We start from the raw sequence: 16393 nt of genomic DNA, 5'->3' as shown, positions 1-16393 counted from the left end.
TGAGTACTACTCACCGTCTGTTACTCTTGCGGTAATCGAGTTAGCGTTAGTTTACAGGGAAGGTGAGACACACTCCTGGGGGGTGGAGAGGTGGTCGTAACATGGTCGTTTGATCATCAAGCGATTCCCATGGTGTGTGTTCTTTAGGTTTTGGGCTAAAACCCCTCGAATAGCAACACCGCCAGGGGCTGTTGAGTTAGTAACCGCCGCCGTGTCTGAGAATGTGTGTGCATGTTGCGGGGGATCGGCTCTGCTAGGAATGTGGCTGGGATGCCCTGAGACCAGTAGAAACCTGGAGGTCTTAACAGGAGGTGCTGAAACCACACAAAACATTGCTAACATTCCCTCTGAAAGGTAGTTTGCGATTCCTTTTGCAGGACCACTCTTGTTTGATTCCTGCACAGTGTAAACATCAGTTAGCATCCATACCTCTGTGTTTTTAATTTATGTAAAAAGAAATGGCCACAATTTTGCTTTAAGAATGTGTAACCTCCTTCATGCCTTTTCACTTCCTGGTTCCTGGAGCATGGATTTCAATGGTAATGGTTTCATTTCATTTGAACATGCATCACATTACAATTGAATGCATCACATAATCAGTTCACAGTTCCACATGTCCAAAAGGAGTAGGAAGAAGCAAAGCTTATTAAATCCTACCCCTCCATCTGGTACTTTTACAATCAGTAACTGTTACATTTGTTCACTTCCTGCTTTCCATAATACAGTTGAATGTTTTTTTTGTTTTTGTTTTTTTTTAATAATGTACCTTGTACCGAAGTACAAGGTGATATGAGCATCCAATAACATAATGGGTACCATAGTAAGTGTCAATATAGTGATATATATATAGCACATCATGACTGGTTCAAGACTCTTCATCCTTGTATTTAGCAAACATCAACTGCTTGTATTGTTTCTTGAATTGGCTCATCGTTGTGCATTGTTTGAGGGTCTTACTCAATCCATTCCATAGTTTGATTCCACATACTGAAATGCTATGGCTTTTTAACGTAGTCCTAGCATATAAGTGTTTCAAATGTAGTTCTTCCCTGAGATCATATTTCTCCTCTCTTGTACAGAAGTATTGGATGACATTTTTGGGTAATTGGTTATTTTTAGCCTTATGCATTATTTTAGCAAGTTGAAGTGTTTGTGATTTTAGAAATAAGGAGTTAGTATGTTCTCTGTAGGCAGCATTTTTATTTTTATTTTTATTTTTATTTTTATTTTTATTTTTATTTTTATTTTTATTTTTATTTTTATTTTTATTTTTATTTTTATTTTTATTTTTATTTTTATTTTTTTTTATACAATCAGTAACTGTTACATTTGTTCACTTCCTGCTTTCCATTATAGTTTAAGTAAATAAAGTTTCCTTTATAGTTTAAGTAATTAAAAAATATATATTTTAATTTTATTTTTGTCACGTACCAAAGTATATTCCAAAGTAGATGAACTATATCAGCAAGTTGAAGTATTTGTGATTTTAGAAATAAGGAGTTAGTATGTTCTCTGTAGGCGGCATTATGAATTATCCTTACTGACCTTTTTTGCAGTACATTTAAGATTGCTTTTATAGTTATTAGCCCATATTTCCACACAATAAGTAAGATATGGTAGAACCAGAGAGCAATAAAGAGTGTGGAGTGATTTCTGATTGAGAACAAATTTTGAAAGTTGAATGCCGAGCTCTTATAAAATGCACTTTTTGTGACCCCCCCTTCACCAAATATTTCTATGATTATTGACAAATGTCGACTACTTGTGTATTTAATGTCCCATATTTCTCATGTGCTCATCATCACCAGGTGACGTTGATGCGCTTCTCCCAGAAAATTCCTTCCAGGAATCCAAATATGAATTTGGAAACATTGGCCTGGCCCTCTACAGTGGCCTGTTTGCTTATGGTGGCTGGTAAGTGGGATGAAATTGTGATCCACTTCACTGTCCTGAAAATACATAATTTAACTACAAATATTATAACACAAGCCCATTTCCAGCTGCCAGTTATTTGTAACTGTATTTATGCTTATATTTTTATATTTTCTCTCTCTCCTCAATCCAGGAACTATTTGAATTTTGTGACAGAGGAGATGATTGAACCTTACAAGTAAGTCATTCACCCAATATCACACTGCCATTTAATTTTAGTTTATCAAAATCGATTAATTTTCTTTTCTTTCTCAGAAACTTGCCGAGAGCCATCATCATCTCTCTGCCGATCGTGACAGCAGTGTACGTCTTCACCAACCTGGCATACTTCACCACCCTCTCCCCAGAACAGATGATCAACTCGGACGCGGTGGCTGTGGTAAGTGCTTGTAGCAGTTGGCAAATATTATTATCGTTGACATGACCTCAAATCGGCGGCACGGTGGGCGAGTGGTTAGCGCGCAGACCTCACAGCTAGGAGACCAGGGTTCAATTCCACCCTCGGCCATCTCTGTGTGGAGTTTGCATGTTCTCCCCGTGCATGCATGGATTTTCTCCGGGTACTCCGGGTTCCTCCCACATTCCAAAAACATGCTAGGTTAATTGGCGACTCCAAATTGTCCATAGGTATGAATGTGAGTGTGAATGGTTGTTTGTCTAAATGTGCCCTGTGATTGGCTGGCGACCAGTCCAGGGTGTACCCCGCCTCTGGACTGAAGACAGCTGGGATAGGCTCCAGCACTCCCCGAGACCCTCATGAGGATAAGTGTTAGAAAATGAATGAAATATTGTTGGATTCCATGTCTTGTAGGAGTTTGGCAATACCCACCTGGGTCCGATGGCGTGGATCATCCCAGTGTTTGTGGGTCTGTCCTGCTTTGGTTCTGTGAATGGTTCTCTCTTTACATCATCCAGGTAATCCCAAATAGAAATCCACAAATAGACATTTTCTTGCTAATACATTAAATACATGAATATGTGTACGAATGCAAATCTTTCTTCTTCTCGCTGTTAGATTATTCTTCGTGGGCTCCCGGGAAGGTCACCTGCCCTGTCTGCTGTCAATGATCCATCCGACCCTGCTGACCCCGCTCCCTTCTCTTCTATTCACTGTGAGTGTCGTCTAATCACCGCCGTGCATGGTGTCAATCAAACGCCTGTGTCATTAAATATAGAGTGCCTCATGGCTTCCGTTCGTATTCAATACAAAACACCAAATAATGATGGTGCATTCATTGCACCTGGGGAACAGCATATGGAGTGAAGTTGAACATTAATAAAACGGCGCTTGCATCGGATTTTACTGATACCCACAAACACACCGCGATGATGTATGCGCATGCGCATCGATGTATCGATTAATATCGATTATTTTCCACACCCTTAGTTTAGAGCTGTGTACATGTCAAGCCACAAGTTTATTGCACGGTTATTGCACAGTTATTGCACGGTTAATGCACATGATTTTTGGAGCAGTTTTTGTTATGGAATTATTTTCCATACCCTTAGTTTAGAGCTGTGTACATGTCAAGCCACAGGTTTATTGTACGGTTATTGCACAGTTATTGCACGGTTAATGTACATGATTTTTGGAGCAGTTTTTGTTATGGAATTATTTTTCATACCCTTATTTTAGAGCTGTGTACATGTACATGTCAAGCCACAAGTTTATTGCACGGTTATTGCACAGTTATTGCACGGTTAATGCACATGATTTTTGGAGCAGTTTTTGTTATGGACACCTCCAAGGAAAGATAGACCCGAGATATATCTCCTTCACACACTTGCGATGTATCATCCTGTCGCTATGGAGCTCCTTATTGCAGAGAGTGTATTTGCGTGTATTTTATAATGCTTGTAATTCATTTAATGCTAGGTTACTGTAGACAAGGAACTCTTGTATCTACTGATCTTGTGTTTATATAGCAGATCTCCACTCAGGCAATGAATGGAATGTCTTTTTGTGGTATGTTTGCAATGTTGTCATAAAAAGTTATCTAAACTGAACGATTATTTTAAAAAAAAACTCAGACTTTATGTACTTATTTTAACCCTAGGATGAGTTCTTTGTTTATATTACATTTTTTGTGTGTGTGTGTTTTTTTTTATTTTTTTTATTTCGAACATGAAAAACATCCAAAGCACAACAAACTAACCAAAATCAATACAAATAAAAATACCTATGTATATATAAATGTACACATGTTCAAAAGTGTGTGTTTTTTTTTAAAAGACAAAAACAGATCAGTACCAGCAGCATTTAACATTTTTTATTTTTTTTTGTCTCTTCTTTTTGCTAGTGTCTGATGACGTTGCTCTACGCCTTCTCCAACGACATCTTCTCCGTCATCAACTTTTTCAGCTTCTTCAACTGGCTCTGCATCGCCATGGCAATCGTCGGGATGATGTGGCTCCGTTATAAAAGACCTGAACTAGAACGACCAATAAAGGTGATCACAAAACAGGTTCTAGATCAGCTCAACCTAGTTGACCTTCGTTCACACACACACGTATAGCACAGAATATGGTAATGGTAATGGTTTTATTTCATTTGAACTTGCATCAGATTACAATTGAATGCATCACATAATCAGTTCACAGTTCCACATGTCCAAAAGGAGTAGGAAGAAGCAAAGCTTATTAAATCCTACCCCTCCATCTGGTACTTTTACAATCAGTAACTGTTACATTTGTTCACTTCCTGCTTTCCATAATATAGTAAAAACAATTTTTTAAATTTTTTTTATTTATTTATTTTTGTCACGTATTTAGTTCTTATCTGAGATCATATTTCTCCTCTCTTGTAGAGAAGTATTGGATGACATTTTTAGCTAATTGGTTATTTTTTATTTTTTATTTTTTATTTTTTATTTTTTATTTTTTATTTTTTATTTTTTATTTTTTATTTTTTATTTTTTATTTTTTATTTTTTATTTTTTATTTTTTATTTTAAAAATATATATATATATTTTTTTTTAATTTTAATTTAATTTTTTTAAGTGTTTCAAATGGACTTCTTCCCTGAGATCATATTTCTCCTCTCTTGTAGAGAAGTATTGGATGACATTTTTAGCTAATTGGTTATTTTTAGCATTATTTTAGCATTATTTTAGCTGTTTGAAGATGAACTATATCAGCAAGTTGAAGTATTTGTGATTTTAGAAATAAGGAGTTAGTATGTTCTCTGTAGGCGGCATTATGAATTATCCTTACTGACCTTTTTTTTGCAGTACATTTAACGAGTGAAGATTGCTTTTATAGTTATTAGCCCATATTTCCAACACAATAAGTAAGATATGGTAGAACCAGAGAGCAATAAAGAGTGTGGAGTGATTTCTGCTTTGTTCAATATTGAAATATTTCTTGCCACCTTATGTTGTATATTTATAATATAAGATTTCCAGCTCATATTTTAATTTATTGTGATCCTTCACCTTTTCAATGTCTACACCGTCTATTTGTATTTGCTGGCGTGTGTCCTTTCTGCTGTTACACCAGCAAATAATAACTGTTGAGTTTTGACTGTCGGAGACACTTAATTCTTACTTCCTGTTAACTTTGGCATTCATACACGGTTCTTTGTTGTTCTCACGACGCCCAACAAAGACTCGTTCATTAGTGCGGAGATGAATGCCTGACCGCTGATGTGAGATTAAAGCACAGAAGAGGAGTTGGATGCTTGTCAGCTGGTGGTAGTGACCACGGTCCACTTGCTGCAGGACTCTCCAAACACAGCAGACCATTGTGCCGTCGTTGTACTCGCTTTGCATGTGAGCCGTCCCGTGCAACATTAAAATATGCGAACGAGTCCATTTTTAGCGTCTTTTTGTCTAATAGATACAACAAATGTATGTTTAGTTGGACTTTAACGGCTCCTTTTTCGTCGCTTCTCATTTCTTTGCCTGTCACATTCCTGCTGTTCAAACACGGTTGCATTCATTTTGCCTGGTTTAACCGCTAATGACGACCTATCAGGGACCCCACTAGTTCAGTTGCAATTAACACAATGTGAAATGTGACTTCCCCTCTCCTCCTCCGGGGGGGGGGGGGGGGGGGGGGGGTGACGGCACGGCTTCCTTGAAATATTTCACATTGAAATGTAGCAGTTGAGCTTCGGTTATACATTCCTATCAAGATATTTGTGTCCTCACTTGCAGGTTAATATCCTTCTTCCCGTGTCGTTCGTCTTGGCTTGCCTCTTCCTCATCATCGTATCCTTCTGGAAGACACCGGTGGAGTGCGCAATCGGGTTTGGCATCATCGCCACCGGACTGCCCGTCTACTTCGTTGGTGTGTGGTGGAAGAACAAACCCAAATGGCTGCTGAATGGAATATGTGAGTTACCATCCTAATTAGAAATACAAATGTAATTTATATATAATATAATGGTTTTATTTCATTTGAACATGCATCAGATTACAATTGAATGCATCACATAATCAGTTCACAGTTCCACATGTCCAAAAGGAGTAGGAAGAAGCAAAGCTTATTAAATCCTACCCCTCCATCTGGTACTTTTACAATCAGTAACTGTTACATTTGTTCACTTCCTGCTTTCCTAATATAGTTTAAGGTTTTTTTTGTTTTGTTTTTTAGTTTAATTTTTTTATATATATATTTTTTATATTTATATTTTTTTATTTTTATTATTTTTTTAAATTTTTATTTATTTATTACGCTTGTTTGAGCTAAGATGTCAATGTTTTGTTTAGATATTTTAGCATATGTTGATTGACAGTACATTGGATTGTTTTTTTTTTTAGCATATTTAATGCACAAATTTATTTTTATTTATTAATTTTTTTACAATCAGTAACTGTTACATTTATTCACTTCCTGCTATCCTTTAGTTTAAGTAAATAAAGTTTCCTTTATAATTTAAGTAATTAAAATTTTTTTCAATTTTATTTTATTTTTGTCACATACCTATATACGTAACTATATCAGCAAGTTTAAGTATTTGTGATTTTAGAAATAACGAATTTTTATTTTTATTTTTTTTACAATCAGTAACATTTGTTCACTTCCTGCTTTCCTTTATAGTTTAAGTAAATAAAGTTTCCTTTATAGTTTAAGTAATTAAAAATATATATATATTTTTGTCATGTACCAAAGTATGTACCAAAGTAGATGAACTATATCAGCACGTTTAAGTATTTGTGATTTTAGAAATAAGGAGTTAGTATGTTCTCTGTAGGCAGTATTTTTATTTTTATTTTTATTTTTATTTTTATTTCTACTATTTTTATTTCTACTATTTTTATTTTTACTATTTTTATTTTTTTACAATCAGTAGCTGTTACATTTGTTCACTTCCTGCTTTCCTTTATAGTTTAAGTAAATAAAGTTTCCTTTATAGTTTAAATAATTAAAAAAAAATTTTGTTTATTTTTGTCACGTACCAAAGTATATTCCAAAGTAGATGAACGATATCAGCAAGTTGAAGTATTTGTGATTTTAGAAATAAGGAGTTAGTATGTTCTCTGTAGGCGGCATTATGAATTATCCTGACTGACCTTTTTTGCAGTACATTTAGCGAGTGAAGATTGCTTTTATAGTTATTAGCCCATATTTCCACACAATAAGTAAGATATGGTAGAACCAGAGAGCAATAAAGAGTGTGGAGTGATTTCTGATTGAGAACAAATTTTACTTTGTCCAATATTGAAATATTTCTATCCACCTTATGTTGTATATTTATAATAAAATTGTCACTTTTGTTTGTGTTTTGCAGTCTCAACCACGGCCTTTTGCCAGAAGATATTGCAGGTGGTGCCTTAGGAGTGAGTTCTGAAAACAGCGTTGCTCCAGCAGCAGTGACCTCCGTGCTCTGACATCACAGCTGATAAATGTCTTCACCCCGATGAACCTTTTCGCTCACTCGCATCTCGCCGTCATACACAAACATTACACAAGAATACGTCATGGATTGGGAATTCACTACAATATTATAATAATGATGAATTCATATTAAGTGATATAAAACTTAACAGCACCAGTGATTAATCCATTTCACACAAGCAATGAATTCTTATTGGATTAACCCATTTAACTCGCATCACATACAGAAGCATCCGCTATGCAGTAACTGATAAACAGCATCATTCAGGTGTTTGAAGTACTGCACTACATTGTATACTTCATGTGTGTAGGTTATTATGAGTTTGGAGGTTATGACGTATTTATTTTGGCTCCACCCGGCTTCCTGTGTAACCTCATCAAGTGTTCCTTACGTCGAAAAAGTGTATGTAAGCACTTTTTTCTTCCCTCAAATTTTTAGATTCCTCAAGTGCCGTTTTGGATGGGTTTTCGACTTATAAATATTTTTGTGTCACCCCTCCAATGCTGCTGTTGGTAGTGGCTGAAGGAAGGTGTTGGTTTGTTATGGTTGTTCCTACTCAGGGTGATTGGAAAGTAGCTCCCTTTTCTAATATACTTATTTATTCATATGTTGGAGTTAGGGATGTCCGATTATTATCGGTACTGATAATTGTCAGCCTGATATCAGCAAAAAAAAAAAAAAAAAACAGAATCAGCTGATATCGGAAATTTAGAGTTGGACAATATCGGCAAAAAATCCAACATCGTTCATCCTGTATCATATAATATTCGAAGGATGAGACATCCAGCTGTTTTTGTGAGTTTTTTTTTTACATTTCAAACAAAATAATCAATCTGAAAAGAAAACAAGAAATGGAAAATAATTTTACAACATATGAATAAAGGTGGAATTGAACTCGGGTCTCTTAGCTGTGAGGTCTGCACGCTAACCACTCAACCGCTGTGCCGCCTAAGAATATTTCAATGAGATTTTATTTGGAAAAAATGAAAATTGCAGAAGGTCATTACTCAATATAACAGTTTGACTCATGGTGTCATCTTATACCTAATGAGTATACAAACATGTACCAATATGAGTTGATAATCAGTTGACTACACAGTCTATTGCTAAGTGGTCTGTTAATAGAAGCACAAATTTGAAAGACAGTTATTTTTAGTGTGGTATTTTTAGATGCGGGCTGCACGGCGGTCGAGTGGTTAGCACGCAGACCTCACAGCTAGGAGACCAGGGTTCAATTCCACCCTCGGCCATCTCTGTGTGGAGTTTGCATGTTCTCCCCGTGCATGGGAGGGTTTTCCTCCCACATTCCAAAAACATGCTAGGTTAATTGGCGACTCCAAATTGTCCATAGGTACGTATGAATGTGAGTGTGAATGGTTGTTTGTCTATATGTGCCCTGTGAGTGGCTGGCGACCAGTCTCTCGCCCGAAGACAGCTGGGATAGGCTCCAGCACCCCTGCGACCCTCGTGAGGAAGAAAATGAATGCAGTAGAAAATGAATGAATGAATGAATGAATAAATAATTTTAAAATCGGGAATTAATTTTCAACCACCCTGTATGTGAACCGAATCTGATTTCTGATGAAAGGAGCGAATTGTGACTTTTCCGTGTGTTTTCGTGCCATCGACACTCATTTAAGCACTTATGTGGATGTTGAGAAAGATCTAGATCAGGGGTGTCCAAACATTTTCCAGCGAGTGCCACGCATGGAAACGTCTGCAAGGTCCATTTTTATAAGTTTAATTTTGTAAAAACGCTTAAAAAAAGTTACAGTACACTTTTTTGCTCTTTTTTCCACCCAATATTTATTATATTTACTAGATTGTGCAGAGAGCCAATTAAAAATATAAGCTGCAGGACACAAATATCCACCGGGCCGTAGTTTGGACACCCCTGGTGTACTCGCTAGTGTATGCATAATGTATACAAATCCGTACCACACAGTATCTCTACTTTGTATTATATTTTCTGTTAGGTAATTCATTTTCACACACGGGTGTGATATTTCCTAGAGATAAGTCGGAGGTGAAAGGTCAAAGGGGTTTAAAGAGACATGCATAAGCGTCTTTTTGTTGTAAATGTGTTTTTTTTGTCTTTATTTTATTTCTATGCACAGTAAAGAAATGTGTGTAACTTCTAGTCAGTCCACTATCCCCCACATCCCATAATAACTTTGCAGTGTCGTTTTTCCACATGCTGCCAAAGTGTGGTGGTTATGTATTGCTAGCATTGTTGCTATAGCGACTGTGTCGGTAGATGCAAGAAAGTTTTTTTCACTGTGTTATTTTTTTTTTTAAAGTATGAAACCTGCAGCCATTGCCGGAAGCTGATGGCTAACCTGAAACTAACCTGATTAGGACTGTAGATAGTTTTATTTATTTATTTTTTTAGAAAACCTTATTGGTTGTAATATTAGTCTTTCTAATTTGTTTACAGTGCATTTTATGGAAAAAGTGCTTTTAAAATAAATGCTGAGGGTTTTTTTTTCTTCACTCGTGTTCTGTTGTGTTTTTGGTTCATCTGGGTCTCCTCTTTCTGCTCTATTTTGGACATTTACTTCATCACAAATAGTAGTATATACTATATACTACTATATACACTACTACTGTATATATTTTTATCATTATTAGAGCCCCGTAGACATGAAATAACACCCCTATAGTCACCGTTCTACTTCTATTATTCTTTGTTTACACTCCAATACTCATGCACAGGCTACAGAATCACTCGGCGACATAAGACGGCCACGGCTTCAAGCATAGTATGCTAGCGAGCTAACTTGTTAGCCCTCACTTTATTATAAACTTAAGGATTTCAAATGAAGTGGAGAAGGATCACAAAGTAAGAAGTCAAAAACTTACCACTTCCACATGGAAAGGGAGCAGAACTTCTTTTGACTATGATGTGCAACCACTTCCACATGGAAAGGGAGGGGAACTTCTTTTCACTATGATATGCAACCACTTCCACATGGAAAGGGAGAACTTTTCACTATGATATGCAACCACTTCCACATGGAAAGGGAGGAGAACTTATTTTCACTATGATGTGCAACCACTTCCACACGGAAAGGGAGGAGAACTTCTTTTCACGATGATATGCAACCACTTCCACATGGAAAGGGAGGAGAACTTCTTTTCACTATGATATGCAACCACTTCCACATGGAAAGGGAGAACTTCTTTTCACCGTGATATGCAACCACTTCCGCATGGAAAGGGAGGAGAACTTCTTTTCACTATGAGGTGCAACCACTTCCACATGGAAAGGGAGGAGAACTTCTTTTCACTATGATATGCAACCACTTCCACATGGAAAGGGAGAACTTCTTTTCACCGTGATGTGCAACCACTTCCACATGGAAAGGGAGGAGAACCTTTTTTCACTGTGATATGCAACCACTTCCACATGGAAAGGGAGGAGAACTTATTTTCCCCGTGATATGCAACCACTTCCACATGGAAAGGGAGGAGAACTTCTTTTCACAGTGATGTGCAACCACTTCCACATGGAAAGGGAGGAGAACATCTTTTCACTATGATGTGCAACCACTTCCACATGGAAAGGGAGGAAAACTTCACTATGATATACAACCACTTCCACAAGGAAAGGGAGGAGAACTTCTTTTCACCGTGATGTGCAACCACTTCCACGTGGAAAGGGAGGAGAACTTCTTTTCACTATGAAGTGCAACCACTTCCACATGGAAAGGGAGGAGAACATCTTTTCACTATGATGTGCAACCACTTCCACATGGAAAGGGAGGAGAACTTATTTTCACCGTGATGTGCATGCAACCACTTCCACATAGAAAGGGAGGAGAACTTTTTTTCACCGTGATGTGCAACCACTTCCACATGTAAAGGGAGGAGAACTTCTTTTCACTATGATGTGCAACCACTTCCACATGGAAAGGGAGGAGAAGTTCTTTTAACTATGATATGCAACCACTTCCACATGGAAAGGGAGGAGAACTTCTTTTCACTATGAAGTGCAACCACTTCCACATGGAAAGGGAGGATAACTTCTTCTCACTATAATATGGAACATGCTATGGCTGACTCCATGTGTTAAGGTAATATAATGTCATGTGTTGTCGTTGCTTTGTGTCATTACTGACACCTAGTGACCAACGGACTGTCATTATGCACATACTGTATTTATCCTATAAGGGGGGAGACCTATAAAATCAGCAAAGGATGAAATAATTATTCCACCCCCCCCCCCCCCCCCCCCCCCCAGTTATTTGGAGTTGGAAATGCACATGCTTGACAGGTTAATTAGACTACGTCTCCTCTGGGAATTGTTTACCAATGGTGCCATGTGATGTCGTATTGGCAGTAAACTGTTTTACTTGGGGGCGGGTTTGCTTACTGATGTCAAAATGACACTTAGCTGATGAATGCTCACAGAAGCAAACAACTTAATCCTTACAAGTATTCCGAGTATTGAGGGTCCCGGTGTGTGTGGATGACTGCGGAATTATTGCTTTTACACCTTCGTGCTATAGCCATGAAGATGCAAGGAACCAATGAAACCACTACCATTAAAAGCAGACATTAACTATTGGTTACCACATAAAAAATATTTTTATTGCTTGCACACACGTACAATAGTTCAGTTCCAAATGGTTCCTGGTGTTATATTAGTAAATTACTTATTTTTATGTTGTTTATGCTGCGGTATAGTTTACATATTTCAGCTGTCACACAAAAAAACATATTAAAGTCAAAGTAAAGGTTAAATGCTCCTTTTCTCTCTTTTGTAGTTGGAAACTGTTATTTTCCTGAAACTTACCCATGTTGTACTGCTGATTGCTAGAGAGTGAAAAAAGGTAACAACAAACTTTTTTTCCTGATGAAAGACAAGAGTCTGATCTTTCTTTTGGTAGGTTCCATGTTCATATAGCCAAAAAACACAATCTTCTGTGTGCCTTGCAAGATCAGTCAAAATTATCTAAAATGGCTGGGTTTAAATGAGTTAAAATGGTGGATTATATAGCCAAAATTACCAGGAAGTAATCAGACTTTGTCACCTAAGTATCAGAACATTTTCCTGGAGAAGTAAACACAAATATTTTTCAGTTAAGGGGGACCTATTATGTTCATTTTTCAGCCCTTTGTATTGTGTTGTGGACTCCTATAGAGTATCTACACACAATAACCAGCACACAACGCTTTGTAGATCTTCCAGAATCTGCACCTATTCAGCTGTATTTCTTTGGATTCCGTGCTTAGAACCTTCAAACCCAACTTCATAGGAGTTGATAATAAATGGTGATGTATATTTTTAAAAATCACATAAAGCCACATGTGTTGGATCCCGAATCCGATCTGGAAGTAGAGACTGGTCAGTTTTTCAGGAAAGGAGGTTACTTCAGAGGTTTCTCTCAGTGGCAAGTAGCTTTAGCATTTTAGCGTTTAGGTTTTCTACAGCAACGTCTACCGTGGCCACTAATTGTGGTTATTAAACGGCTATTAGAAACACGCTTCCCTGTATGCACACTCTATAATGCTACGCACTTTTGCTCATTGACTTACACAAAATAAATCCAGTTAGGACACTGATAAATAGTTACTTACTGCTTGCTCTTCTGACTCAAGTAACGTTGGAAAGGTGAAGTTTGTTGGCTAGTTCAGCTACATAGCGGTCCATGTTCACAAAACAGTCCAGTTCGTAATGCTGTTGACAGATTAACATGCATTTCTTTTGCTGGTTGGGAATCAGGAACTCCAACCACTTGTGCCCGATGGTGGCATCTTTGGGAATTGTAAACAAATGTGGCTTTCCCGTACGAGTCATTGCTAGCAACGTAAACAGAGGAGCAGAACAGAGTTTAGCTTGCTTAGAGACATGCCCATATAAGGAAGTCAGCTCCTTTATGACATCACAAAGGGGCAGTTTTACCACGCCTCCTGAAAGCGAGCGTTTTGAGCGACCCAAACTTCTTTCGTGACTCACTTCCAAATGCTCACACCTCATTATCTGACACTTTGGCATCGTTTAACACGGGAATACAACATTCTAACTACATTTATAGGTCAGAAAATTGGAAAAATTAGTCTCTTCTTTATTTTCTTGGTTATCGTCTTAATCCAAAGGAGTCTGCGTCTCACCAGCCATGAACCTGTCGCAGCAAGTCATACTGGAAGTGTCCAGGCAGAGATAAACACACACACACACACACACCGTAAAATCTAACAGTGACTATAAAAACTTGTTTGACTTTCTCTCATGTTTGAGTTTTAATATAAAGAGCTATAATATAAACAAACAAATTGATGCATAAACACGTGACAATTTGCCTTGTCGTTCTGCATTCCTGAGTATTTTGGAGACGACTGTACTTTACAGATATTATACTATATTATACTACAATATAATGACAGTAATGTGACAAGCTAGGTCTTATCAGCAGTAGCAGCCATAAAGTATAGGGTGTGCTTCTATAAATAGAAAAATGTATAATAAGGCTATGGTGTACTGTATCAGGTGAAGATACGAGACATAAATAACTCCAACTGTGCTAATGCTAATAAAGTTCCTTCCTGCGATATCTCCCCTTCACACACTTTGGAGGTATCATCCTGTCCAAAGTGTGATAAGGAGAGATATCGCAGGTGTTTTTAGCAAAATTTAGCACATTTAGTAAAATTTGTTCTCAATCAGAAATCACTCCACACTTTTTATTGCTCTCTGGTTCTACCATATCTTACTTATTGTGTGGAAATATGGGCTAATAACTATAAAAGCATCACTTGCTAAATGTACTGCAAAAAGGTCAGTAAGGATAATTCATAATGCCGCCTACAGAGAACATACTAACTCCTTATTTCTAAAATCACAAATACTTCAACTTGCTGATATAGTTCATCTTCAAACAGCTAAAATAATGCATAAGGCTAAAAATAACCAATTAGCTAAAAATGTCATCCAATACTTCTCTACAAGAGAGGAGAAATATGATCTCAGGGAGGAACTACATTTGAAACACTAAAAAATAAAAATAAAAATAAAATAAAAATAAAAATAAAAATAAAAATAAAAATAAAAATAAAAATAAAAATAAAAATAAAAATAAAAATAAAAATAAAAATAAAAATAAAAATAAAAATAAAAATAAAAATAAAAATAAAAATAAAAATAAAAAATATATATTTTTAAAAAACTATATTAAGAAAGCAGGAAGTGAACAAATGTAACAGTTACTGATTGTAAAAGTACCAGATGGAGGGGTAGGATTTAATAAGCTTTGCTTCTTCCTACTCCTTTTGGACATGTGGAACTGTGAACTGATTATGTGATGCATTCAATTGTAATCTGATGCATGTTCAAATGAAATAAAACCATTACCATTTTATTTATATCGATCATAGGAGTGTTGTATATTATGTATAATATTCCATTTATAAATAAATAAACTCTCTTATCACAGTAGTTTTGGAACCAAACGAGAGATTACTGTATATTTATATTTAATATATTTGAACAACATAACCAAAAACATACATAGAAGAGATCCCATGGATGCCATCACGTTAGTATAGATCTGATACCAATACTACTACTAGTAGTAGTGCTCTACTACTGTTGAGCCATTCATTCATTCATTGCTGACTTCTTATTCTATGCTTTTCTTTCATGGAAGGAGACTATAAATGTCGAGAAACATTTGAATGGGTTGCTCTGTTTATGAGCAAAAGCCTATCATTGGATTTTTGATCACACTGTGCAAACATACAATGGATGTTTGTGGCCTTCACGTGTCACGCAGTAATACCACTCATTTAAAAAAAAAAGTCTCTGCCCGGCTAATATCGTTTAGTTTGATCTCATCATCGCTGTCCTTTAATTCCCCGCCTGCGGCTTCAGTCACGAGCTGATCCTGTGCAGACACCCGACCCAGTGTTCAATACTGAGCCAAGTATTGACGTAAACATGCTGACTCACCGAAGCCTTTGACGTGTTCACTCGGAGGGGCTCAGGTGCAAAGAGACCATCTGTCTTCCTTAGATAAACAAAATGTCAGGATGTAATATGTTGTGTTGAGATGTGCTGCAATATTTTATTTCATTTTCATAGTACAATCTTAGATTTTGTCCACTAATATTCAAATATTGGACCTCATCACCAATATCTTCCAGCCAATCACAGGGCACATATAGACAAACAACCATTCACACTCACATTCATACCTATGGACAATTTGGAGTCGCTAATTAACCTAGCATGTTTTTGGAATGTGGGAGGAAACCGGAGTACCCGGAGAAAACCCACGCATGCACGGGGAGAACATGCAAACTCCACACAGAGATCGCCAAAGGTGGAATTGAACTCGGGTCTCATAGCTGTGAGGTCTGCACGCTAACCACTCAACCGCTATGCAGCCTAAGAATATTTCAATGAGATTTTATTTAAAAAATGAAAATTGCAGAAGGTCATTCTTATGGCGGCGTCATGAACACTGACCTTAACCAAGGCAAATGAGGTCTGCAGTTCTTTAGATGATGTCGTGGGGTCTTTTGTGACCTCTTGAATTAGTTGTTGCCGTTCTCTTGGTGTCATTTTGGTTGGCTGACCACTCCAGGGAAGATTCACCACAGTTCAATTTTTTCACC

General features: G+C 36.9%; 1 protein-coding gene across 1 annotated transcript in view; it reads left to right on the top strand.

The window, feature by feature from the left end:
• slc7a5 (solute carrier family 7 member 5) overlaps positions 1–10267 on the top strand; it is a 21922-nt gene extending 11655 nt beyond the window's left edge. The window contains exons 3-10 of the mRNA XM_058076200.1: positions 1809–1914; positions 2066–2110; positions 2188–2311; positions 2744–2847; positions 2948–3044; positions 4233–4382; positions 6090–6267; positions 7667–10267. Coding sequence (XP_057932183.1) covers positions 1809–1914; positions 2066–2110; positions 2188–2311; positions 2744–2847; positions 2948–3044; positions 4233–4382; positions 6090–6267; positions 7667–7713 — 851 coding nt within the window. The 3' untranslated portion in view covers positions 7714–10267. The remainder of the gene's footprint in view (positions 1–1808; positions 1915–2065; positions 2111–2187; positions 2312–2743; positions 2848–2947; positions 3045–4232; positions 4383–6089; positions 6268–7666) is intronic.
• The last annotated feature ends 6126 nt before the right edge of the window (positions 10268–16393 follow it).

The sequence above is a fragment of the Doryrhamphus excisus genome, chromosome 6 (genome assembly GCF_030265055.1).
Source record: "Doryrhamphus excisus isolate RoL2022-K1 chromosome 6, RoL_Dexc_1.0, whole genome shotgun sequence".
In the NCBI taxonomy this organism is placed as follows: domain Eukaryota; kingdom Metazoa; phylum Chordata; class Actinopteri; order Syngnathiformes; family Syngnathidae; genus Doryrhamphus; species Doryrhamphus excisus.
The sequence above is the reverse complement of the archived record's forward strand: the minus strand, read 5'-3'. Positions and strand labels throughout refer to the sequence as shown.